Below are 26,765 nucleotides of genomic sequence, written 5' to 3' on the forward strand. Positions count from 1 at the left end.
ATAAAACTACTCGAAGAAAATGTGGGAAACATCTTCACGACCTTCTAGTAGGTGATGGTTTCTTGGACCTTATACCTAAACCCTGTGCAACAAAAGAAGAAATAGATAAATGGAACCTCCTCAAAATTAAACTTTTGCACCTCACAGGACTTTGTCAAAAGGGTGAAAAGGCAGCCAACTCAATGGGAGAAAATATTTGGAAATCACATATCCGATAAAGGCTTAATATCCAGGATATATGAAGAGATGTTACAACTCAACAATAAAAAGAGAAACGACCCAAATGGACAAAAGACTTGAACAGACATTTGTCCAAAGAAGAAATACAAATGGCAAAAAAAGCACAGGAAGAAATACTCAACATCATTAATGATTAGGGAAATACAAATCAAAACTACAATGAGATATCGTTTCACACCTATCAGAATGGCCACTATTAAAAAGACAGAGAGGGGAAGCAGATTTGGCCCGATGGATAGGGCATCCACCTACCACATGGGAGGTCCAAGGTTCAAACCCAGGGCCTCCTGACCCATGTGATGAGCTGGCCCAGTGCAGAATGCCGTGCCACGCAGAGGTGCCCCTGCATAGGGGAGCCCCACATGCAAGGAGTGTGCCCCGCAAGGAGAGCCACCCAGTGCAAAAAAAGTACAGCCTGCCCAGGAGTGGCGCCGCACACAAGGAGAGCTGATGCAGCAAAATGACGCAACAAAAAGAGACACAGATTCCCGGTGCCACCAACAAGAATACAAGTGGACACAGAAGAACACACAGCGAATGGACACAGAGAGCAGACAATTGGGCAGGGAAGGGGAGAGAAATAAATTTTTTTTTTTAATCTAAAAAAAAAAAAAGAACTGCAAGTGTTGGAGAGGATGCGGAAAGACAGGAACACTTATCCACTGTTGGTAGGAATGCAGAATAGTACAGCCACTGTGGAGAACTGTTGGTCAGTTCCTAAAGAAGTTGAATATAGAGTTGCCGTGTGACCCTGTAATACCACTACTGGGTATATATCCAGAAGAACTGAGAGCAGTAACACGAACAGACACTTGCACACCAATGTTCATAGTGGCATTATTCACAATTGCCAAAAGCTGGGAACAACCTAGGTGTCCATCAACAGAAGAATGGATAAACAGACTGTGGTCTCTTCACATGATGGAATATTATGCAGTTATAAGAAGAAATGAAGTCGTAAAGTATAGGACGGCATGGATGAACCTGGAGGACATTATGTTGAGCGAAGCAAGCCTGTCACAAATGGACAAATACTGTGTGATTGCTTTACTATGAACCAAATGTAGTGTAACATATTGTATGATTCAAAATAATAATAATTTATAGGTATCCAGTACATCTGAGATACGTATGTTTTTATTCAACTCTTTTCTTTTTAATTTTTAATTGCTTATATTTTCAATTTTTAAATGTACAAAATAAAGTTTAAAAAAATAGTAAAAAAAAAAAAAAAAAGGGTCTTCCTCTCCCTCTTCCCAAAGATAAGCCTTGCCAAAGTGAAGATAAACACCTCACTCCACCCCCTCCACTCCTCACCACCACTGTGCACTGGTTCTTTCCATCCACGCTCAAAGATGCGGCTCACAGCTGTCCCCTCCATGCCACGCCACTGCCACTGGGTTTACTTCTGGATTATTGTAACAACTCTCCAGCCAGGCAGTCTCACCCTAAACAGGCACTCCAGTAACTGAACAAAGCATGCCTTTCCACACCTTTAACTCGACCCGCTTCCACCCAGTCAACAGCTCCTCTTCCTTCCAAACCTTCTGAGCTAGTCCTTGGTTCCTCTGTGATCCCACCCCCGCCTTGTCCCCTTCCCCCATCATGTTAGAATGAGTTTCTCTCTAACAAAATATTGAAAATAACCTGCAAGTTGTTAAAGCACGGTTGAGTAAGTTATGGAGCATTCATACAATGGCATAATGTGCAGACATTAAAGCAGTCTCCTCATACATTTCTCCTAACACCAGGGAATGGTTAGGGGATAACATCTAGTGAGAAGGCAGTAATAAGTTTGCACGACAGCCTGCTCTCAATTGCAAAAAAGGAACGCTTAGGAAAAAAGACTGGAAGGAAATAGACCAAAATGTTAACAGGAGGCCCTTGTAAGTGGCAGGCTTGTGAATTTCAGTTCCTTTCTTTTATGTGCTTCTTCCTATTTCCCAAAATAGCGTTTGCAAAAGCATGTAATATTTTGAAAGTAAGGGGGGGAAGTTACTTGAAGAGATGATTTTTTGTTCCCTTCTCTGTGTCTTGTCCTCATGGGGCACCATAGTCCATCTGAATGCATCTGTCGCCCCCAGCAGATCAAGAGCCGACCTAGGGACCAGGCTGGGTCCCTCTCTGCATCCCCCCAAGCCCAGCTCAGTCATTATCCACAGCCAAGAAGCAAGTCTGGCGTGTCATCCCACAGGTCACTGACCTGTGACAGCTCCCTTCCTGGGAAGGCAGAAAGGAGGGCTGAGTTTTCCCACCGCCCCTCCCTCAGCCCAAGTCCACTCCTGGCCCCTGTTAGGGGTGCATGGAGGGAAGAGTGGTGGCCTCAGCAGGGCAAGCTGATGAATGGCGGGAGCCCAGAGCACTAGAGCTCCAATTACCTGCAGCCTCTGCCTCGCTTTTGTCCCCGAGGTCGCTGCAGAGACCTGGTGGGCTGCCCTGGAGCGGTGCACCAGGCAGAGCATGGGCCCAGTCCCATTACTTGCCAGCAGTGTGATCTTGGGCATGTGGCTTTGCCTCTTGGAGCCTCGGTTTGCCCATCAGTCAGTGGCGTTGAGAAAGTCCCACCTGATGAACGCGTTGAGATGTCAGCTGATGCCATGCCGCAGTCTACGGCACCGGGACTGCCGAGGCCCCAGCTAATTTCTTACCTGCGTTCAACCCTTTGGGTTTTAACTAACTAAAATCCAATTCAAACAAACCAAAGAGAATGTACTGGTTCACTTCGCTGGGAAATTCAAGGCAGAGCTGGATCGGAGGACCCAGAAAGGAAGGTCAGGGACATGACTGAGGTTGGGGGGCCTAGGACAGAGCTGTGGGGGTGGGTGTGTCTCTGGAGGCCTTTAGCATGTACAGTCACCGCACCTCACCCCTGACAGGCCAGAAGATCTTGGGCAAATTATTCAGCCCCTCTGAGCCTCAGTTTCTTTATTTGTAAGTGGGGATAATAACAGAACCATCCTTTCAGGGCTGATGTGGGGATTTAAATGAGCAAACATGGCTGTTAGTACAGAGCCTGGCACATCGTAAGCACTCAGTAAGTGCCCCTTCTTTTTTTTTTTTCAGATTTATTTTATTTATTCCCATCCCTCCCCTAGTTGTTTGCATTCATTTTCTGCTCTCTGTGTCCATTCGCTGAGCACTGTCTTCCTGTCTTCTCTTTTTTTTAAAAATATTTATTTATTTATCCCCCTCCCCCGCGTCCAGTTGTCTGCTCTCTGTGTCCATTCACTGTGTGTTCTTCTGTGACCACTTCTACCCTTATCAGCGGCACCAGGAATCTGTGTTTCTTTTTGTTGCATCATCTTGCTGTGTCAGCTCTCCGTGTGTGAGGCGCCATTCTTAGGCAGGCTACATTTTCTTTCGCGCTGAACAGCTCTCCTTACAGGGCGCACTCCTTGTGTGTGGGGCTCCCCTATGCAGGGGACACCCCTGCGTGGCACGGCACACCTTGCGCGCATCAGCACTGCACGTGGACCAGCTCCACATGGGTCAAGGAGGCCCGGGGTTTGAACCGCGGACCTCCCATGTGGTAGGCGGATGCCCTATCCATTGGGCCAAGTCCGCTTCCCTCTGTTTTCTCTTTAGAAGGCACTGGGAACCAAGCCTGGGACCTCTCATGTGGGAAAGTGGCGCTCAATCGCTGAGCCACCTCTGCTCCCTGCTTTGTTGTCTCTCTCATTGTGTTTCTTGTTTGTGTCTCCTTGTTGCACCAGCCCACCATGCCAGGCCATCGCACCAGCTTGCTGCCTTGCTCGTCTTCTCCAGCAGGCACCAGGAACCGAACCCAGGACCTCGTGTGTGGTAGGTGGGAGCTCAATCACTTAAGCCACATCCGCTGCCCTGTGCTGTTTCTAATAGCTACGATAATGAATGAAGAAAAAGGCCCTTTCTGAAATTCCTGTTTGGAACTGCAAATGTAAACAGACCCAATAGGACCATTTTTGCGTTAGCCAACCTGTCCCAAGCACAGCCATCAAGGGTTTCCTTGCACCAGCCACCCTTGCCTGGCATGAGGGCCTTATGCTGCTACTCCTAGTCTACCTCCATTCCTTTCCTTTCCTCTAGTTGGTTCTCCTCCTCCTTCAGGTCCCTGGTAGAACTTGGGTTCTCTCCAGACATGTCAATTTTATGGTTGAATTGGTCTGCCAGAGACACACATTTGAATCCTACCCACTGTGAACAGTGACTTTATTTGGAAACAGGGTCTTTGAAGACGTGATTCGTCAAAATGAGGCCAAACTGTATCAGGGTGGGCCCTGATCTATTCTCATTGGTGTCCCTATAAAAGAGGAAACGTGGGACACAGACAGACTCAGGGGAGAAGTCCATGTGGAGATGCAGGCAGAGGCATCTGCAAGCCAGAGGGTCCCAAGGATTGCCAGGAAACGCCATGTCAGGGATTGAATCATGTCCCCCACAAAAGGCATTTTCGGGACCCGACCCCTGGTCCTGTGGGGGCGAACTCATTTGTGAATTTGAAGATCTCATTAGTTCAGGCGTGCCCAAACGGAACGAGGGCGGGCCTTCGTCCTTGTAAACAAAGGTAACTGGGCACGAGGAAAGAAGCCAGAGGGAGCAGCTGGAAGCCGGAAGTCAACAGAACCAAAGAGGAAGGAGACGATGTCGTGGTGTGCGTTGCCACATGATGGAAGAGCCAAGGAACGCCAGCTTGTCGTGAGCCAGAAGATACCAACGCTGGGTGGAAGCATACCTTCTACACCAGCCAATAAATTCCTGCCATTAAGGCAACGCTTTGTATGGCATTTGTATTTAGCATCTGAGAAACTAACACATTCCAGAAGCTGGAAGAGGCCAGCAAGGATTCTCCCCTACAGGTCTCATTTATTTATTTATATACTTTTTAGGAGGCACCAGGGATTGAGCCCAGGACCTCATACGTGGGATGCAGGTGCTCAACCAGCCGAGCTACACCCATTCCCACCTTAGAGGTTTCAGATGGCACATGGTCCTGCTGACATCTTGACTTTGGACTTCTAGCCTCTAGAACTGTGAGACAGTAAACGGCTATTATTTTCAACCACTTCGTTTGTGGTACTGTGTTACGACATTCCTAGGCAAGGAAGACAGTAATTGAGTGGAAAAAAAAATTTCATTGAGAACAATATGTACTGGATGCCTTTTTCTTTTTTTTAAGATTTATTTTATTTATTTCTCCCTACCCACTCATTGTTTGCATTTGCTGTGTCTTTTCGTCTTCGTTCTTTCCTTAGGAAGCACCAGGAACCAGACCCAGGACCTCTGATGTGGGAGGGAGGGACTTCCTCACTTGCGCCGCCCCTGCTCCCTGCTTTGTTGTGTCTTCCATTGTATTTTCCTCCGATCTCTCTTTTTTTTTTACAGATTTATTTATTTACTTATTTTCCCCCCTCCCCTCCTCCTGCCCTGCTGTTTTTGCTGTCGTGTTGTCTTCTCTTCTCATTTTCTCTCCTCTGGGATTTACCGGAATTCAATCCTGGAGACCTCTGATGTAGAGAGAGGTTCCCTGTCAATTGCACCACCTCAGTTCCTGGTTTCTGCTGCATTTCACATTGACTCTCTCCTCATCTCTCTTTTTGATACGTCATCATCTTGCTGCGTTACTCACTTGTGTGGGCACTGGCTTGCCATGTGGGCACTCATGCAGGCACTGGCTCACCACACGGGCACGCTTTCTCTTCTTCTTTTTCACCAGGAGGCCCCAGGGATTGAACCCAGGTCCTCCCACATGGTAGGCAGAAGCTCTATCACTTGAGCCACATCCGCTTCCCTCCTCATATCTCTTGTTGCGTCATCTTGTGTCAGCTTGCCACATCTGCCTGTCACACCAACTTGCTGTCTTCTTTAGGAGGCACCAGGAGCCAAACCAGGGACCTCCCTTATGGTAGGTGGGAGCCCAATCACTTGAGCCACATCTGCTTCCCTGGATGTCTTATTTCTGTAAATATATATGTGCATATATATATTTATGTGTGTATGTATAGTATTTAAAAACACATGCGGGGGAAGTAGATGTGCCTCAAGCATTTGAGCTCCCGCCTACCACGTGGAAGGTCCCAGATTCATTTCCTAGTGCCTCCTGGAGAAGACAAGCAAGACAGCAAGCTGGCACGATGGGCAGGCATGGCTAGCTGACACAACAAGAAGACGCAACAAGGAGACACACAGAGGAAAGACAATGAGAGAGACAACAAAGCAGGGAGTTGACACTTGAGCCACCTCTCTCCCAAATGGGAGACCCCAGGTTCAGTTCCCAGTGACTCCTAAAGAGAAGATGAGCAGACATAGAGAATAAACAGCGAATGGACACAAAGAATAGACAGCAGGAGTAAAATCAATGAAGCAGGGGGAGGTATAAATAAGTAAAAATAAATTTTAAAAAAGAAAACAGAGATGGGAAATTTCTGGAAGTCGGTAGAATAGATGCTCACACAAATGGAGTGTAAACAAGGAGTAGATCTTAATCATCTTTCTTCTTCACCACCTTCTTTACAGCTACTATTCAATGAGCACTTACTACCTGCCAGGCAATGTACTGAGCTTTTTATTATCTCAGCAAGCAGTAATGAGCCCATTTGGCAGATAAGAAGACTGAGGCACAGAGTAGCCACTTTACTTGTCTCCAGACACACCTGCGCAGTCTGGCACACTGGAGGCCCCTGTGGAGGTTTGCTAAATAAACCCAGAACCCCAGGTAACTTGGAAAATCAGCAGGGGAAAATGACCCTGACTTCACACAGCCCTTCCTGTTGGGAGGTGGCATTCCAGACAGCAGTGTCTGCAGCAAGCAAAGCCAGGCCATTCCTAGGAGATGGGACCCAGGGGTGTGTGTGAGTGAGTCAGGCATCTGGCCGGTGGGGATTTCCAGGCTGCTGTGGAAAGAGCCTGAGTTGGAGATGAAAGTGAGAATGTAGTTCTTTTACCTGTCTATCATGCACATCCCACACACCTGTACGTCCAACATAGGTCAGGCGAGTTCCACCTTAAGCTTACCGAGTCAAAACAAAGCAACAAAAACAGGCCGAAGAGAAGGATTTACGGGGAAGCAGATTTGGCCCAACAGATAGGGCATCCACCTACCACACGGGAGGTCCAGGGTTCATACCCAGGGCCTCCTGGCCCATGTGGTGAGCTGGCCCACACGCAATGCTGACGCACGCAAGGAGTGCCATGCCAAGCAAGGGTGCCCCCCATGTAGGGGAACCCCATGTACAAGGAGTGTGCCCCAAAAGGAGAGCTGCCCTATGTGAAAAAAGCAGAGCCTGCCCAGGAGTGGCGCCACACACACGGAGAGCTGACGCAACAAAAAGACATAGATTCCCGGTGCCACTGACAAGCACGCAAGCAGACACAGAAGAACACACAGCAAATGGACACGGAGAGCAGAGAACTGGGGGGAAGGGGAGAGAAACAAATAGAAATCTTAAAAAAAGAGAAAAAAGAGGATTTATGGCAAGTTTCCTGGAAATTGCTAGGAACACATTCCAGATTCTTTACAGGACTCAAGTAGCAGCCAACTTCCCTAGAACACTGCCATGGAGAAAAGAGAGGGCAGCTAGTGGGTCAGGGTAGGCAGGTGGCTGGGGAGGCGAGAGGGAAAAGAGGAGGCGAGGAAGACGGGGTGGCCGCCCCACGGCTGCAGTGTCCTGGGCAAAGAGGATGGGGGACTTCAAAGGGAACTGCACCTTAATCACAGGTGCTTTGAAGGTACAGGGAGGAAAGGCCTTGGGAGACTTGCTTTTTTTTTTAAGATTTATTTCTCCCCCCACCCCCATTGTTTGAGCTCACCATCTGCTCTTTGTTCGTCTTTTTTTTTTTTCAGGAGGCACTGGGAACAGAAGCCAGGACCTCTCACGCCGAAGGGAAGCGCCCAATCACTTGAGCCACCTCTGCTCCCTGCTTTTATTGTCTCCTGTGTTTCTTCGCTGTTTCTCCTTGTTGTGCCACCTGGCTGTGTCGTCTCGTGGCGGCAGCTCGCCACCCCAGCCCATGGCATCAGCTCGCTGTCTTGCTCGTCTTCTTTAGGAGGCACTGGGAACCAAACCCGGGACCGCCCATGAGGCAGGTGGGCACCCGCTGCCTGAGCCATATCCCCTTCCCCTTAGGAGGGGGATTTACTCAAGATGCCATGCTCCAAGGGGTCTGCAGGGCCGCACTGTGGGGGTCTTCCCTCTGCCCAGTGCTCCTTACCTCAGCCCCCTGGCCGAGCCCCCTGCCCTCCTCACCCTAGCAGCTGCCTGAGCAGGACCCCCATCTCACCAGCCTCTCCTGCACAGGTAGCTCGGCCATGGAACTGCCCAGGCCGAAACACACCAGGGAAAGCCTCCTGCCGCAGTTTTATTAATAGCCATCCACACCCCAGTCTTCACCGGGTGAAGTCAAGCCCGGCAGGTAGAGCATCCTGAACCCCAGTAAGCCGTGGGACATGGCCTCCCACAGGACACCCGGGAGGACAGGAAGATGCCACGGGGGGTTGGTGGCGCTCTCAAGGCTAGGGTGAAAGAAGGGGTGGCAGGGAGGAGGCCAGAGGGAGGAGGAGGAAGGGAGGGGGCCCGTGTTGCCGTGGCAACCTTCCTCCCGATCATCAGACCCCTTCTCCCTCACCCACTCACTCCAGGCAGAGAAATGGGCACCGGAGAAGTGTGGCTTGCGGGTGCGTCAGAGACGCCCGGGGACCGGGCAGCACTGGGCTGGAGCCTGGAATGTGCTGACTCCTTTGAGGGATTTGCTGCATTCCTGTGGGTGCCGGGCCTGGGTTGTAGACTCAGGGAAAGAGAAAGGGGGGCTCAGTGTTCTTAGCTCTAACTACCCCTAATGAGACCGTGTGGGGTTGGGAATGGGGTATTTAATAAAACTGCGGCCGGAGGCTTTCCCTGGTGTGTTTCTGCCTGGGCAGTTCCATGGCCTTTGGCACTTGGGGAGGGGCAGGGCCTTGGGCCCAGCTTGGGCCCAGGAATAATCCCCAGCCGTGCAGGTGGAGGGGCAGGTGAGGAAGGAGAGGCCACTGCGTGTGGAGCGGGGCAGGCCGGGCAGGGAGGTGCGGGGCAGTATCCTGGCCTCTGATTGACCGCCGGGAATGGCGGGAGCCTGAGCCGGTCAAGGCCCCGGAGCCACACCTGATGTGGGAGGAGGACAGCCCTGGGGCAGGCCTGGGCCAGGGGGCAGCTGGAGAAGGGGTGGGAGGCAAAGGCCGCAGCTGATGTGCAGGTGAGAGGTGGGGCGGAAACAGGGGGGAAGCCTGGGGGAGGTCTCTGATGAGCAGGGTGGGGCTGTGAGCTTTAGCGGGGGAGGAATGGCCCCTCCGCCGCCGGTCGTGGGGGCCGTTGGCGTCAAAGAGTGGGGGCAGGTGAATGGAGAGGGGTCTGCCCAGGCGGAAGCAGAGCAGGGGACACAAGGGGACGAAGCTCAGAGGAGGCCGGCCCTCCTTCCGTCCCGGTCTCCCTGTGCCCCCGCGCTCCTCCTCCAGGGTTCTTGGCCCCCTAGACACGGGCAGGCCTCTTCTGCCAGGTGCCCGCAGCCCGCTCAGGCCCTCCCTTCCGCCAACCTCCTGGGCTCGCCACAGACTTCTCACCTCCGTTCTCTTCTCCCCCAGCCAAAGGTGCCCTGTTGATGGGATCGGGCAGTGTGCACGTGCACGGGGGTTATGAGGGCAGTATCTAATGGGAAGGAGCACGAGGCATTGGCTGCACTCGGAAAAGCCTACACCCTGACCTGGGGGGTGGCTCCACGGGTGTATGGAGAGACACAAGGAAAAAGTCACCGGACCGTACACATAAGATTTGTACATTTTTCTGGACACAAATTATATCTCAATTAAAGAAAAAAAAGGGAGAGAGGGTGTCGCTCTGGGCCGGCTGGCCACGCCCTCGCTGGCGCCCCTCCCCTCCCGGCTCTGCCCCTGCCCCTCCAGCAGCCCCTCCTTGGCGGGAGGTCCGGCCGGTCCAGGGAGCTCCCAGGCGGCTGGCTTCGGAACCACCTGGCACCTCCGTCTCCGCCCCTCAGTGGGCTAAGAACAGACCTTGTTCTCAGCCGCCGAGTCCTCCCGGCCTCCTCCCTGCTGCGCTCCTCCTCCCTGCCATACCCTTGCCAGTGGTGCCAGGTGCACATCCCTCAAGTCAGCACCCCTGGGCCCTCCTAATCAAAACACACAGCCAGGACCCGCCTCCGTGCGGGTGTGGCCGCTCAAGGCCGGGCGTGGGCTCTGAAGTGCTCAGGCCGGGCCCAGCACTGTAAATGCTGTATATTTTACCTGTGGGCAGGGGGAGGGCGAGAGCCTCGGGGAGTCACGCCTCTGACCCCCCAGCCTCAGCCACTGTAATCGCCTCCCACTGGGTCCTGAGTCTGTCAAGCTGGTTCACACCCCTGGGCTTTTGCACATGCCTTTTCCTTTGTTGGGAATAACTTTCCCCATGTGGCCCCCCCCCTAGCAAATTCCTTCTCCCATTCGAGGGCTGGGGCCAGGTGTCTTTGAAACACCTCCCTCGATGCCACCAGACACAACCTCGTCGTCTTCCGTCCCTGTTCCTCCAGTTCACACGGGGCATCGCCCGTGTCCAGCATTGGGATGCTCCGTTGGCTGCTCTAGCTTTCCCCTGGGCGGCAGTGAGCCCCTGGGAGCCAGGACTCCCCTCCTGGAACGCAGTCACCCTCTACTGAGCACGCACCCGGGGCCCGCTCTCATGAAGGCTAAGAGCATGGGCTGTGGCGTCTTCTCTGTGCCTGTGTCTTCATGGATGAAACCTCAGGGAGCCTGGCCCAGTACACCCAACCCTGAGTCTGCCATGGATTTCTCTGCTCCTGACGACCTTCTGAGGCAGGCATCATTACCCCCACTTTATAAAGGAGGAAACCTAGACCCGGGTGGTGGCCAAGGCCACACGTGGGGCCAGCCCCCTAGACGCCAAACCCTGTCTCCCGCCCGACCCCCAGCTCCGCCCAGCTCCTGGCACCACCCGCACCTCACACAAGCCCAGGTGATGTTCGCTGCGTGAATGAAAACGATTCACCAGGTGGCATGTTCCTCCTCTCCAGTCTGGGCAAAATTTCCTGGTGACTGTTGGGTATACTTAATAAAAAAAATACTCTGCCTCGTTAACATATGCTGGTCAACCCTCTGGCCTCAGCTTAAATGTTACTTCCTCAGCAGCTACCAGCCCCTCCTGCTCCCGTGGACATTAAGGTCCCTGCATAAGAGGCCCTGGAAGACAGGAAGGACGTGCCAGAAACCAGCGAAAATGGTGGGCCAGGGTGGGGGAATGGGAGCGAGACTTCTGAGTAAAATTTATTTCCCTCCCCTTCACTGCCCGCCCCCCAGTTGTCTGCTCTCTGTGTCCATTCGCTGTGTGTTCTTCTGTGTCTGCTTGTATTCTTGTCAGCGGCATCAGGAATCTGTCTCTTTTTGTTGCATCATCGTGCTGCATCAGCTCTCCGTGTGTGTGGCACCACTCCTGGGCAGGCTGCATTTTTTTTTTCTTGCTGGGCGGCTCTCCTTACGGGTGCACTCCTTGCGCGTGGGGCTCCCCTATGCGGGGGACAGCCCTGAGTGGCACAGCACTCCTTGTGTGCATCAGCACTGCTCATGGGCTAGCTCCACACGGGTCAGGAGGCCCAGGGTTTGAACCTTGGACCCCCCCCCCCATGTGGTAGGCAGGAGCCCTATCCCTTGGGCCAAATCCGCTTCCCTGAATAGCTTTTTATGTCACTTGACTTTCAAATACCTAAATGCCTTACAGATCCAAAAAATAAATATAACTTTAGTGGGATATGCTGTATTCTAAGGACAAAAAAGAACTGGAAAAAAGAATCCTCCCATCAGTAGGCTTATTTTTAGTAGTAATACTAACATTGTAACTTTGAAACGTATATATATTGTAGGATACAGCAGGTAAATTAAGCTCATGAATGCTGTTAGGTACTAAGATTTTCACTGAGAAAGAAGAGAAAAACTTAGGTCAAGAAAAAAGGTCAGCTCCTGTTTTTCCTGAGCACCCACAGTTGCAAGTTTACACGTATTATTTGATGTCCAATGTCCCCACCCCTTTGCTGGCCAGGAAGGTCCTGAGGGGAAAGGAGGGAGCGCCCAGCGCCCTGCCACACTCCCTGCAACCCCTGCATTCAGCCAAGTGTGGGTGACAGCAACGGCACTTCACCCTGCCCAGAGCTTCGCCCCGCCCAGAGCTTCGCCCCCCCCCCCCCCCCCCCCGAGCCTCACCACCGCTGGGCACCTGCCTTCAACAGCCCACAGCATCTCGTGGGCTGTCCCCCCACCCGATGACAGGCACCTACCTTTGCCGCACCCTGAGCAGTGAGGGCCGGGAGGCAATGCTCACCAGGCCGAGGAGAGACAGTCTTTGGGGCATCCGGGCTGTGGGGTCCCAGGGTCTTCAAACACCAGCACTGCAGGGGGCCTCAGTGAGAGCAGTCTTGAGCTTCGCCCAGATCCCCAGAGGCTGGAGGGAAGCTCCCAAGAGTCCCCACCCACGCCCTGGGCTGAAGAGAGGGTCGGGGCTTTGCTCCTGTCTAGGTGGGGAGGGAGGTGTAGTGGCTTCTGGGCCTTGGGCTGATGACCGGCAGGAAAGGGACCTGTCTGGTAAGTGCAGATTGACAGGCAAACTCTGTACAAGCAGGTGAGACCAAGGCCGGCGAGGCCGAGGGCTGCCCTTCAGTGCCGTCCAGCTGGAGGAGGCCGCCCCAGGGTCCCCAGGCATAGTGCTGGGGTGCCAGTGCCCTCACTCCTGGAGCTCCACGGCCAGGGTGGAGATTAAGAGCATCCACTCTGGTACCACACGACCTAGGTTCGAATCCCAGTTCTGCCCCATCTCCAGCCCCAACCCAAGGCAGAGATATTGTTTTTAAGAGGTACCAGGGACAACCCAGGACCTTGTTCGTGGGAAGCGGGTGCTCAACCACTTGAGCTAGGATTCTTGGGGTTTGTGAAGCAGTTACAACGTGGCTACTCCTGTGGGCCTGGGTAGGGTGTGAACCTGAGGCCTGCCCCAGCCCTCCTCAGTCAGAATCTGCACTTGAACAAGCGGCCCACCACTCGTTCTTGAAGCACAGCCCCTGGGACACGCCCAGCACAAGGGTCGCTGACACTGGAAGGGCCCCAGCCCCAGCCCCGGTGGCCAGGCTGGAGGTCTTGTTCCACAGGCCTCGGCCTGCCAGGCGGAGACCCCGAGAGCAAAGAGGCAGGCAGAGGCTGCCACGTGACTTTATCCTTTTCTACTTTATTACCTCAAATTAACAACCACAATAAAGCTCAAAAAAGTCCAATATTTACACAGGAAAAAAGTACAAAATTCCCCCCAGAGTTCTTCAGTATTTTTTTTTTCAGATTTTTTAAATTACAAAGTAATAAAAAGCTTTGCTCTTTAATTAAAAAAAAGAAAAGAAAAGAAAAGGGGAAACAGAGGTAAATAAATTAGGAAATACACACACGGAGAAAACAAACAAAATAAAAACAAAAAATGGGTGTTAACTAGGAAGGACGGACAAACCCAACGCCCAGCCTCGACCCCGGGCTCCTCCTGGGGCAGGTGGGTGAGGAAGGGGGGGCCCGGCCACCAGGTAATTAATGTACAACCCAAGAGCCAGGTGTTTTCTGGAAGTGGTCTCTACAGATTAAGCCCTAAGACAAGGGATGGGGAGGGGGTGCTGCCACAGGCCCTTCTTGGGGTCCGTGGAGGTCACTGCCCACCCCGTCCTTGTCGGGGACATGAGAAGTGCTACCTGGCCGGCGGGGCGGGGCTCCTGTCCTGGGAGACACAGGTGAGACACACGCACAAGGCACCTGGGCTCCCAGCTCTCCACCCACTCCTCGGGGTCTTTGTGGAGAGACAGAGGAGGACCCGGATGTGCAGGGGGACACTGGAAAAGGTGCAGCACGGGACACCGGCCGCTGCCCCCTCACAGGCTGGGGCTGTGTGTCTCTCCTGCAAACGGTTCCGTGGCGACGGTTCCGAGGCCGGTGCAGCCTGCTGCCTTCAAACACCCACACCCCGCGCCGACCCATGCCGACCCATGGTGCGAGACCGCCGCGTCTCCAACGCCCGGCTGGCCCCTCCAGGCGGTGGCCGGGGACAGGGCTGGGGACAGACCTTGGCACCTGGCAGGTGACGCCAGCATCGCGCAGCGTCTGACAGCCTGAAGGTCGCAGGCGGCGGGGGATGCAGGGGACAAGAATCCTCTGTGGTGAGGGCGTCGCCATTGGCAAAAAAAAAAAAAAAAAACAAATCCTTCCTCAGTTTTGTGCTGGGTTTTTTTTTCCTTTTCAGTTCTGATTTTTTTTTCATCTTTTCTTGTTTTTTAAAAGAAAATACAGTGAAGACACTAGAAAGGGGAAGAGAGAAGAGCGATTAGGGTTCTGTCTCGGCTTCCGGAAGCCCAGGCCCAGCTGTGGCCAGCTGCCCACCCACCAGGCCCCCTCGACTCCTGTCTTGTCCCCAGGTGCCAAGAGCCAGGCCCCAGCTGGCCTCCTCTGGGACCCCGAAGCCTGGTGCACGTCCCAGTGCACAGCGGCGCCCCGTCTTCCGCGGAGGGGCAGGACCCCCCGCCGCCAGTTGACTCCTGGGCCTGACGGACGTGAGCCCCGCTCGTGTACTGACGCTACGTGTGGGGTGAGGCTGTCCTGATGAGGCTGCACCCCTGCAATGGGAACCACTGCCCGCCACCGTGCCTCCTTCCTGGGCAGCACGGGCCCACCCCCAGCTTCAGAGCTCCCGGCAAGCCCCCACCCAGCCACCCAACGTGCAGGCCCCTCGAGGCCACACATCTACAGAAGTCCCACCAACTCCCGCTGCCCCAAGGGGCCTCTCCTTCTTTGACAGCAGGTGAATTTGTCGGCACAGGACCCGGTTCCAAGGGCTTTGCCTGAACTGACATGTTTGACAGCCCACAGGCTGACAGGACACACAGGCTGAAGCCTGGGGAGGCCCAGGGCCTGTCTCTCCCAGGAACCAACTTTCCAGAATATATAAAAGGCAATGGGGGCGGCGGACTTGGCCCAGTGGTTGGGGCATCCATCTACCACATGGGAGGTCCGTGGTTCAAACCCCGGGCCTCCTTGACCCGTGTGGAGCTGGCCCACGTGCAGTGCTGATGCACGCAAGGAGTGCTGTGCCACGCAGGGGTGTCCCCCACGTAGGAGAGCCCCACACGCAAGGAGTGTGCCCGTAAGGAGAGCCGCCCAGTGGGAAAGAAAGTGCAGCCTGCCCAGGAATGGCACCGCACACACGGAGAGCTGACACAACAAGATGACGCAACAAAAGGAGACACAGATTCCCGTGCCACTGACAACAACAGAAGTGAACAAAGACGCAGCAAATGGACACAGAGAACAGACAACCGGGGTGGGGGGGAAGGGGAGAGAAATAAATAAATAAATCTTTAAAACAAAACAAAACGAAACAAAAGGCAATGGGGTGGGGGAGGTAAATAATAAAATAAATCTTAAAAAAAAAAACACAAAAGGCAATGGAAGACTGGCCCAAGGGAAGGAAAAGGGATTTCTAGCAGAAATTAATCCTGTGTGGGCATGCGCACACACGCATGCTCGTTTCTGGAGCCAGGAGTGTTCCTACACCTGGCGGGGAGGAGATGTCAACTCACCTAAGCAAACAAACACTGGTCTGATGGCGGCCCCTCCTCACTTCCCGAGATGGTCAAATGGCACGCTTGTCTTCAGGGAGGAGGAAGGAGAGATGGGGCAGTTAGCGCCATGGTAGGTATGTCCTTCTCATGACAGCCCGCACCAAGCCCCTCTGAGGGAAGGGGGTGTGGCCTCAAAGACCCCGGGATGCCTGCACCTCGTAGTTAGGAGAACACAGCCCAGAGGGATGCAAGGCTTCAGGCCACACACAGCGCCTCCGGGACGACTGGCTCCCGGGGCTGCCAGACCCCACCTTGTGCTTCTGGTCCAGATTGGGGGCCAGGGCCCTTCTCACCTTGGCCAGGACACTGGGGCGTGGAAGACACTTCCCTCCAACATTCCCAGGCCCGACAGGTTCCCGAGGGCAGCCAGGGATAGATTCCAGCCACCCTCCCACCCGGCACTGGTCAGGGCTGCCCCCAGCCCACAGGGGGCTCCTGGCGGCAGCATCAATGACACTGACCTTCTAAGGCCCCAGGGCCTGCCCAGGTCAGGCCCCCGGCAGCGAGGGCTGGAACCTGAGCCTCAGTTTCTGACTGTGCTCAACAGGTATAATTAGACCTCAGGGGATTAAACGAGGCCAAATCCCTGCTCAACAAACAGGTCCCCTGCTCCAAAGCCATTTCAGGGCCCCAGAGGCCCGACTCTGCGCCTGGGGGGCCCGGCTGCGGGGCGCGGAGGGCGGGAGGGGCTGGAGGCGCAGGGCAGCTCACCTGTGAGGCCGAGATCCGGGAGACCTCTTGCCGCCCGGTGAGGTCGGAGGACGAGACGTTGGCAGGCGCGCCCCTGTGCAGCCTCATGCTCACCTTCCTCTCCCGGTCGACCCGTGAGATCACTCTGGGAGAAGTATTGCCTGCAGGCCAAGGCAGGGGGAGCCACCGTCAGTGTGGACAGCACAGGAGGCCGGCTGCCCGGCCCCCGCGGGCTACCCCTCCGTCCAAGGGCCCCGCTCACCAGCCTGCTGGATGCGGGCGGCTGGGGTGGAAGCCACGGGCTCGGCTGCGCTGCGGAGGCGGTTGGTGGTGGCCCCTGGGGGGGGACCTGGGGGCAGGGCCCGCGTTGCGGACCCCCGCAGCTGCCCCATCCTCTCCTCGCGCTCGTGTTCTCGCCGCTCCCGGTCCACATCCTCGGGGTTCCGGGCCGCACCCTGCAGAGACCGAGAAGAGCAGCTGGTCAGCTCTGTGCGGTCGGGGTGCTCTGGGACCCAGCACGCCATGGGCAGAGCAGGGGGAGGGAAGGTGGGAGGCATCTCAGGAAAGAGGTACCTCAGAAACCTTCCGGCCCAATCCCTGACCACAAACCAGGAATCCAAGCCCCAAGAGCCCAGGAAGCGGGCATGACCTTACAGCGCAGAGGGAAAACCATAAGCCGCCCGTGGGGGGAGAACGAGGACCTGCCAGGCAGAAGGGCCAGTGTCGGGGGCAGGAGAGCAGATGTCTGCAGGACGGTCAGGGCGCCCCTTGGCCTCCCAACCTGGGACAGGTCCTGCCCCCCTGCAGAGCCCTTGGCTTTTTGGGGCTTCCAACCCGTGCAGGGCAGATGAGCAAGGGGAGGCCCAGGCAGGAGGCAGGACAGGCCCCAAGTGAGAGCGGGTGAAGGCTGGGCCCAGCCGGGCACTCTGTCTGCAAGGCCTGTCCTTCCCGGCCCTGGGACCTGGCAGTGGCCCCATCAGGAGCCACAGAGGCCCGTCACCAGGCTGGGGGAACGGAGATGCTGTCTGCCTTGGAACGGGAGCGCAGGGGGAGCTAGAGAAGAAAGTGGGACTCGGTGCCACCATGGAGAGGCCCAGCAGGCAAGGCTGGAGCAGAAGGCGTGCCCTGCCCTCCAGCCACTGCCGCCCAGCGCAGGAGCAAACCACACCAGCCCAGAGAGGAGGGTGCGGCGGAGTGGCGCGTTACCTAGTTGGTCCTGGGGACGTCCACGGGGAAGGGCAGGGGGCTGGCATGAAGGGGGCCGCATCTGTGGAGGAGAGAGCTGCAGGCTGAGCTGGGGGCCACCGGGGGGGCTCCTGCGGCCCTGGGGATGCTCCCAGGGACTAGTCCAGAAGGCCCTGCTGGCCTCATGCCCAAGGTTTTCATCCCCTCCAGGAAGTGGCAGCTGGAAAACCTAGTGAGGAACTGAGACCCAGAGAGGCCTCGTGACCTGCCTGGGGTCACACAGCTCAGGGCCAGACCCAGCATTTGAACTAGGTCTCTGCCACTCAGCCCAGCTCTGCGCTCCATACCTGAGAGCTCTGGCTCGTTGGGACACCCTAGGGACAGATTTCCCTAGGCCACGACCCCAGGTCCTCCTGTCCCAGCAGGCCTGGGTGAACCAGGGCTCCGTCTCCTGCCCTGGAATCCTCACCTGGGCTCCCACCCACCCAGTACAGGCTGGCAGAGGGTGGCTCAGCCAGGCCCACAGCAAACCCAGGTGACGAGACCTACAGCACCCATTTATTAGACACCTTCTGTGAGCAGGGTGTGCAACAACCCTGCAGGGATGATTGTGTCCTTGTTGGGGAAAGTGAGGCTCAGGGAGGTAAGTGGTTTGCTCAAAGATGCACAGCCCTGGAGTCAGTGTAGGGTGGAAGACAGAGCCCCTGCCCTCTGTGACCCCCAGGAGGCCTCGGACCAAGGCCAGCCCCAGAGGCATGAGAATGTGAAAGCCCCTCTTTGAGGTTTCCATCCCACCCAAGCGACGCCTAAAGAAACACGCACCACGGAGCCTTCTTGGCCTTTATTTGCCCAAAAGAAACCAAAAGCCAACGCCAAGGTCACACGAAGATCCTGTCCTCGGCTGTGTCCCACGTCCTCCTGGCTGGGCCTTGGAACACAGGCTGTGGGCTGGGAGCGGCGCCCGGGCTCCAGGTACCTGGCGACTCCACGCCCCCCGCCAACGTGGTCGCGGCCACTCCCAGGAGGGGAGCTCCCGGTCAGAGGGCAGGTGCCTTCCCGGGGGACGGTATGCAGCCCACGGGGGCTGCATGGTGCCAGGGGCTGGCAGGTCCCGGCAAAGGTTTTCTGCAGGGTGACGGGCATGGAAGGTTCCGGCGGCGTGTTCTGTGGTGGTCGAGCTCACCACGGTGGTACCAGGGCCCGAGGCCCACTGATCCAGTCCGAAGGCCCTCAAGGCAGAGGACGGTGAACGGGCTGCTGGCCACACGCCTGGCTTCTGACTCAGAGGGGACCCCAGGAAGGGGGTTGGCGCCCCAGCAACGGTGGGCAGGGTGCTCCTGGCACAGCTTGAGAAGAAGACATCTTGGCAGCTGCACCGTCCCACAGGACCTTCTGCAGGTGATGGAACCGTTCCTGTGTAGTTTAACATGGGAGCCACTGGCCACCCGTGGTTCCTGAGAACTTGAAATGTGGCAAATACGGCCGACGAACTCCTTTTTCTATTTTTTTTTTTAAATTGGCCCCTGGCAGCCTGTAGCTACCACATTGGATAGCACAGGTCCTTCCAGGAATGACTTCCTACGTGGAGGAGTGCCCAGGGCCCAAGTGCCCATAGCAATGCCCAGTGGCAGGAAGAGACTGCTGTGCCCTGGGCCCTCAGCCCCGCTCTGCGCTGGAAGGTCATCTCTTGCCCCCACGCCTGGAGAGGAAGTCAACAGAGGCCTCCAGCGGAGGTTCTTGGCCTGGGGAACCCCCATTTCCTGCCTGACCTCTATCCCACGCCTTAGGGAACGGTCCCAGGTCCCTGTTCACAGACAGAGGACACAAGGCCTCTGTGCTGGCCTCTGCGTCCAGGAGCTCGGGGCCTCAGTGCGGAGCGTCTGGCTGCATGGGCCAAGGGCACTGCCGTGAAAGGACATCACGCCAGGAGAAAGCGTGGCGGTGTTTAATGAGAGCAGGGGTCGGTACGGGGGCTGTCGCTGGGGTCTGGCTGTGGAGCTGGGGCGGTGGGCGTCATCCGCCCTCCAGGCTCTGCCCTGGCCCGCAGTCCCCGAGTCTCTCCCAGGAATCCCGTGGCAGGGGCCTTCCCGCCCCGTCTTCTCCGCAGTGTTCTGGTCTCTCAGGAACCATCCCAAGGGGCGCCTCCGCGGACCTGGCCCCGTGGGCGTGGGCACCCCTGGTGACGTCAGAACTGGCGCCCCGGAGTCCAGAGCACAGGCCAGTAGCCTAGGGGACACAGCTCCTCCACCTCGTCCACCTCCTCTGCGGGCCTATCTGGAGGGCCCCGGGTGCCCAGGGGCGCCGGGCACCTGGAAGGGACAGAGAGTGCATGGCAGGGGCTCAGCCTCTTGCGCTCGCCCAGCCAAGGGGTAAATCTTGGAAAGGCCAAGCCTCGGAGGGTCCTTACCAGTATGTGGGTGGGTACGCAGGCCCGACGCAGGGGCGGGGGCGGGGACAGGGCGGTGCAATGGCTTCTCTGACACGGGGCTGAGCCTGGCTCAGGGAAGCCCCCTTTTCCAGGAGAGATTTAAAACGAGACACAGGATTTCAAGGACTCCAGAGCTCCGGGCACAGCTGATGAACATTCTCCCCACCCCACCCCGGGTCTCTTAAAAGAGAGAGCCAGGATGGGCGCCCAGCAAAACCCAGGGTCCCACGAACAGGAAGAAAGAAGCCACCACGAGGGGGTCTGAGCTGACCAGCGGGGCCACGGTGAGGGCAGCCGCCTGGGACGGGCAGAGCACGAAGAGCAGGACGGCGCAGGCAACCATTAAGGCGGCAGGGGCCACCCACGGCCCGTGGAGGGCACTGAGGAGGGACTCGAGGACAAGCCAGGCCCTCCGGGGTCTGGGAGGAGGCGGTGCCCTGCCCGGACCCTGCTGACCACGGCGGTGCTGGCCAGCAGCACTGACGGGGCAGGGGGAACAACAGGGTCCCGGGACCCCAGTGAGGTCGCTTGCGCTGTCCAACCCAGAGCTGCCATCACCCGGGAGGCCCGCCCGCCGCCGGGTCACTTTGGCCTCGGGAGCCAGGGCCTGCCCTCTCCAGTCCCCCGGGCCCGCCTCGGCCTCCAGGTGACTCACGAATTTGAGCATGTTCCAGTCGAAGACGTAGTCATAGGAGAAGCCCTGCCGGTGGAAGAGGTTGCGGAAGAGCTGGCGCAGGTAGGAGTAGTCGGGCTTGTCGTCGAACCGCAGGGAGCGGCAGAAGTTGAGGTATGTTGAGAACTCAGCTGACGGACGGCGGGGAGAGAGGAGGCCACCGTGAGGCCCAGGGCGCCAGCGGCCAGCACTGCCCTCCCCACCCACCCACCAGCCCCACACACGCTGTCAACCTAACAGAGGTGAGAAGAGGGAACAGACCTGCAGTCCCCCCACTGCACTAACAGCCCTCGCGCCAGGGAGCAGAGCCTCTGCAGACGCGGGGAGGGCACGGAGCAAGCGCCCTCCTCCGGCGCGCAGGCTCCTGCGGACCTGCTTCCAGGCCCTCACCTGCTCTGACCACCCCCCTGGGGCTCGCAGACCACCAGCATCACCAGCTCCAGTGGGAGCTCCCAGCGGGGCCTAAGCACTGGGGGTGGGGGGACTTCCGTTTCCTCCTCCCGAGCGTAGGGGCTGGAGCGCGCCCCAGGGAGATGAGGAGGAGTGCTGGGTGGGCCGCTTCGGAAGGGCAGCCAGGCAGGAGAGCGGCCAGCGGCGTGTGGCTCGTGCCCCAGCACCAGTGGCCGCGCCTTCCCACTGCAAAGGGCCTCGGGGTGGCCAGGCCGGGGAGCGGAGGGCGGGGCGACTCACAGGGGTAGCCTTTGCAGAGGACCTCGATGGGCGTCGACATCTTCTTCTCGCTGATTCGCTCGTACTTCTGGCGCTTGGTGGCCGCTTTGAGGCCCTGCCAGGGCAGGGAGCCCAGGTTGAAGTACATGAGCACGTAGCCCAGGCTCTCCAGGTCGTCTCGGCGGCTTTGCTCTGCAGAGAGTCGGGGCCAGGGCCAGGGTCAGGACCCCCTCCTCCAGGACGTCCTCCTCAACTGAGGGGAGCAAAGCCCACACGGTGCATGGGGCCCCGCCCCCATATCAGTTTGGCTTCTGCCAATCCATGATCACAAACAGGCGCTGGGAGGTTAGTAACCCCTTCAACAGAGAAGGGGCCTACGGCCTGGGGCTTTCCAGCTCGGTCTGGGCCTAGTTTTTCTGCTCAGGCCCTTATTCATTCAGTAACCACGGAGCAAGACCCCGGTGCCACCTGGCCAGGCCAGCCCCGTGGGGGACACAAGCTTTGGCACGAGACCAGGCTGGGGTCAAAGGCAAGCTCTGGCCCTCACTAAGCTGTGTGACCTTGGGCACCCCATGTTACACCTCTGGGCCTGTTCCCAACCTGTAAAAATGGGGAAATGTTACCACCCACCCGACAAGGCTGCTGGGGGGTGACCACCATGCACGGGAAGGGCGCGGCATGGCTGGGACCCGGGAGGCGGGTGACACAGTGCAGCGCTCACAGCAAGTCGGGGGGATAAATCCAGGCCTGGGGGCAGGCGGGGATGGGGACCCTGGGGCCCACAGCCCGCGGGTGCACGGCTCGCTCACCGATGCCCAGGTGGGTGTTGATGGAGGCGTAGCGGGCAGTGCCGGTCAGGTTCTTGTTCTCCCGGTAGGGGATGTGCTGGTGGGTGCGGGCGTCCCGGTACTTCTTGGCCAGGCCGAAGTCGATGATGTAGACCAGGTTGCCCTTCTTCCCCAGCCCCATGAGGAAGTTGTCGGGCTTGACGTCGCGGTGGATGAAGTTCTTGGAGTGGATGTACTCGATGCGGCTGATCTGGGGGACAGTGAGGACAGCAAGGCACTGAGCAAGTGTTCAACGGAGGGGTCTTCAGGGAGGCCACCCTGGGGCTGTCAGCGGGGGCAGAGTGTGCCAGGGGCCGGGAGAAAGGCCATCTAAAACCCGGAGACCCCACGTTCCTGGAGGGGGTGATGTGCGATGTGAATTCTTAAGGAGCCCGCGCTTCCTCCAACCCATTTTTGTTTTTTAAGAACTCCAGGTTGCATGCAACGCCTTGTCCTGGGGCAGGGTGCTACCCCCGCCCCCAGGCTTCTGTAGCTCACAGGCTGGGCGTTTCCTGAACCCTTTCTAAGTCTCTCACCCAGACTGAGGACCCTCCTTTGCACACAACATTTAGCCCCAAATCCCAGGGCGTGTGCAGCCCTCCTGGAGACCAGCACCTGACCAAGATGAAAACCTCTGCATAATTAAGATTTCAACTTCCATTCCAGGCCCCCGATTCTATGACTGCATTTTTCTTAGAAACTCTCCTCCCTTGGGTTCACAAAGGCCTTTGGGACGGAGCAGTGTGTAACACTGCTCCAGGCAGGCGCTAAGCTCCTCTCATTAATCCTGACCAGCACCCATGACAGGGGGAGGTTAAGAGGTTGCAGCAGCAGCTCATGCGTGGCCAGGTGGGTGGGATCACGGAACCCTGCCCTTCCACATTCCCAGGCTTCAGTGCCCTGAGGGCAGAGTCCAGTCCTACCCAGGAGCTTGACTCAGCAGGTTTGGAATTGGGCCTCGGAATCTGCACTTTAAACGAACCCTCCCAGGGACTTAACTGCAGGGGCCAAGGCTGCTAATCCGGCAACCAGGCCCTGCCAGGTCCCTGTGACCCCCCCCACCCCCAGGGCCCTCGAGGGCAGGGGCTGCCTGTGCCCACTGGCTGGGGACGCAGAGGTTGGGAGGGAAGCGGCCGGCTGGCAGGGCCCCAGTCACCTGCCTGGAGGGCGGGGGAAGCGGGGGCTCACCATCTGGTCCGCCAGGAGCAGCACCGTCTTGAGGCTGAACTTGCGGGAGCAGAAGTTGAAGAGGTCCTCGAGGCTGGGCCCCAGCAGCTCCATGACCATGACGTTGTAGTCGCCCTCGGCCCCACACCACTTGATGGACGGAATCCCCACTAGGAGGCCGGAAGAGGGGCCGTCGGGGTGGGCCCTCCCCAGCCCCCTCCCTGTGTGCATGCCCGAACACACAGTCCCGCCCCCCTGGAAGCCCCTGCCCTCACCTCCCCCCTGCATCATCTTGTAGAATTTGCTCTCGATGTGCAGCTGGGGGTGTTTTGTTTTCACACACTCCAGCTTGATGGCAACTTCTTCACCGGACGCGATGTTGGCACCTGCCGGGGGAAACAAGGGGCCAGGGTCACCCTTGGCGGGAGGGGCGGCCCCGGCTCCCCGCTCAGCACTCCTAGGCCTGCTGCACGCCCCGCCTGGGGCCTGGAGGAGCTCAGTGCCCCGCGGGGAGGCTGGAGAGGAGGCAGAGGGCTGGCTCTGGGCTCCAGGGGAGCGGAGCGGGTACCCGACCCAGGCCAGGGGCCGGGCGGAGGGCAGCAAGGAAGAGAGCGTGGCATGGGTGGAAGGCGGCGAGAGGCTACGGGCCATTCAGAGAACCACAGGCGCAGAAGGCGGATGCCAGTGGGGGAAGGGGCGGAGGGCAGGGAGGCGCCACACCGGGCTCACAGCTGGCGGGTGAAAGGGCTGAACTCCACCCTGGAGATTGGGAACCACGAAGACGTGGAGCAGGGGGCAGTGAGGCCAGCAGGTGGGTCAGGTGCGGTGGCGGCGTGTGGAGGAGGGAAAGGGGTGGGGGAGGCTGGTGGCAAGGAACCCAGTGGCGACGGTGTCCTGCAGGCTGGGACAAGCCTGAGCTACAGGACGACACCCTGGGAGGCTGGGCACAGCGACGAACCCCGCTCGGCCCATGTCAGTGCCGAGATGGCCCCACACCTCCCCCAACCCCTCACTGGATTCTCACCTAGCCCGTGGGGGCGGGCAGTTTTTCATCCTCCTTTTACAGATGAGGAAACTGAGACCCAGCCCAGGGCACATGGCAGTAAGTGCTGGGCTGGGGTAGGGGGTCCTGCCTGCACCTCGGCCCCTCCCAAGTAGCCTCGGGGTTCCCTAAGCAGGTACCCTCACAGATGCCAAGGCCCACCTCTGCCTGGGCCCAACCCGTGATTAGAGAAGCCACAAAATGGACTGAAATCCCCACAGCTCGCACCCTGCTTCCTTCCCCGGCTTCCCCAGCTGGGATGATGAGTGGCTGAGCAGGAGGGCCAAGGCCAGGCTGAGACAGGGTGTGCCCTAGGGGTGCTCGAGCCGCAGTCACTGAGCAGTACAGCAAACGGACAGAGGGACACAACCACGGGAAGAATTTATGTCAGGATAGAGCTGGCACCGCAAAGCAGGGGGAGAGATGGGGCCATTCAACAAACGTCCTTGGAACAAGGGGCTGGTCATCCAAGGAAAAAAGGCCCTACCTCACACCAAGCACCAGAAAAACTCCCAAGCAGGACAAGGGTTTATATGTAAAAAGTGGAAGTGGAGGGCTTATAAGTTGGTACAACCACTCTGGAAACCAATTTAGTGTTTATCAAGTATCCATGAACCTGCACGAACCCGTGTCCCACCACCTCTGCTCCCAGGTGTATGCCCTTCTGCAGCAGGTGAGAGCGGGGCCAGGACGATGGGAGAATGGCCACAGACACGGGGATCTTGCAGGGTGGTGGGAAGGAACGGAGGGTGCAAACCACCACGACCTGGGTGACTCCCGGTATCTGAACGCTTGAGTAAGAGAGCAAGTGGCAGGCAATAGCAACGCTACACAATATAGTTTAGGGGTATAAGCAGTGATAAAACTCTTAGGTCAGATAGGGATTCCTCTGTGAGGCAGGGCAGGATGGGATGGGAGGGGCACCCAGGCACCTTCAAAGTGACAACACGTCCCCCTCCTCTGGGTGGTGGGAAACTGAGGTGCTTTGTCCTATGCACATTTTATATATTTTCTTTTGTATCTACTCAACATTTTCAAATCCAGAGACCACAAAAGAATGACAAAAATATTACCATGCCCCCAAAAGCAATCCCTCCTACATGGCGAAAGTTCCAGAAATGAAAGTCGTAAGAAAGACATATTTCCATTTCAGACAAAGAGCTGATATCACTGAATTGTAAGGCACTCCTATAAATCTGTAGGAAAAAGACCAAACACTCAACAGGAAAATAGGGCAAAGGATTTGAATAGAGAAAGGAGTCATTAATACAAATGGTTTATTCATATGGAAAGAAGCTCAACTGCCTCATAAGAGAAAGGCAAAGTAAAATTATACAGAAAGACCACTTCTCACATAGGATTGGCAGAAGTCCCCAGGTGACGGGACACTCCCTCCTGGGGGGGGGGGTGAACAGGTGTAAGCTCTCCCGGAAGGTGATCGAGCAGCACTACCTGCCTGGCAGCTCCACTCTGGGACTGCAAAACAAAGCACCGACCAAGCTGTCCACCGCAGCTCAGCTCGCAACGGCCAAAGCCTGGAAACCACTCGAACGTCCTGGTGGACCAGTTAAATAAATAATGGCCCGCCCATCAAACAGAATGCAGTGGAAAAAGAATGAGGAAGCTGTCGCTGGACAGAAGTGGAAAGATCTCTAAGATACAGGAAGTGAAAAAGCAAAGTACAGAGCAGTGTGTATTCTACGTTGTTTTCAGTGAGGAAAAAAAAGGGGAGGGCATGATGCGCATTCCTGTTTGCTACAGTGACATAAACCTTGAGAAGATGCCACTAAGTGGCTGGGGGGAGGGGCCATGTCAACAACACCTTTTTATTAAATGTTTTGATTTTTAAAAAAACATCTGTTGAGATGTAATCTGTATATCATAAAACTCACCCACTTAAAGTGCACCATTCAATGGTTTTTAGTATATTCAGAATTATGCAACCATCACCACCACCACTTTGGAACATTTTCAGCACCCTGAAAAGAAACCCCCTTTAGCTACCCCCCCAAGTGCCCCCGCCCCCCAGCCCAGGGCAGTCACTAATTGACCCTCATCTCTAGGGACTCGCCTGTCCTGGACATTTCCGGGTCATACAGTATGGAGTCTCGTAGGACTGGCTTCTTTCTCTCAGCACAGTGGCATTGGGTTTTGATGTTTGAACCACATAAACTTGTTAAAATTTTAAAAAAACAGAGA

The 26,765-nt window shown here is 56.7% G+C and overlaps 1 protein-coding gene across 4 annotated transcripts in view; it reads right to left on the reverse strand.

The window, feature by feature from the left end:
• Positions 1 to 13,443: 13,443 nt before the first annotated feature.
• Positions 13,444 to 26,765, reverse strand: part of CSNK1E (casein kinase 1 epsilon) — a 32,646-nt gene continuing 19,324 nt past the window's right edge. For 2 of the 4 annotated variants that reach the window (XR_011650318.1, XR_001119101.3), the window contains exons 3-12: positions 23,800 to 23,910; positions 23,546 to 23,694; positions 22,340 to 22,568; positions 21,552 to 21,722; positions 20,844 to 20,992; positions 17,782 to 17,842; positions 16,838 to 17,030; positions 16,597 to 16,736; positions 15,844 to 15,913; positions 13,444 to 14,565 (exon numbers count right to left, since the gene is read on the reverse strand). Coding sequence is in view for 2 of the 4 variants with exons in the window: in XM_004466228.4 (XP_004466285.1) it covers positions 15,881 to 15,913; positions 16,597 to 16,736; positions 16,838 to 17,030; positions 20,844 to 20,992; positions 21,552 to 21,722; positions 22,340 to 22,568; positions 23,546 to 23,694; positions 23,800 to 23,910 (1,175 nt within the window). In the remaining 2 variants the exon portion in view is untranslated. Of the gene's footprint in view, positions 14,566 to 15,843; positions 15,914 to 16,596; positions 16,737 to 16,837; positions 17,031 to 17,781; positions 17,843 to 18,586; positions 20,070 to 20,167; positions 20,272 to 20,843; positions 20,993 to 21,551; positions 21,723 to 22,339; positions 22,569 to 23,545; positions 23,695 to 23,799; positions 23,911 to 26,765 lie in introns of those variants that run through there. The other 2 variants (XM_004466228.4, XM_012528166.4) reach the window with 2 other exon arrangements.

Source organism: Dasypus novemcinctus, chromosome 12 (assembly GCF_030445035.2).
Source record: "Dasypus novemcinctus isolate mDasNov1 chromosome 12, mDasNov1.1.hap2, whole genome shotgun sequence".
NCBI lineage: Eukaryota > Metazoa > Chordata > Mammalia > Cingulata > Dasypodidae > Dasypus > Dasypus novemcinctus.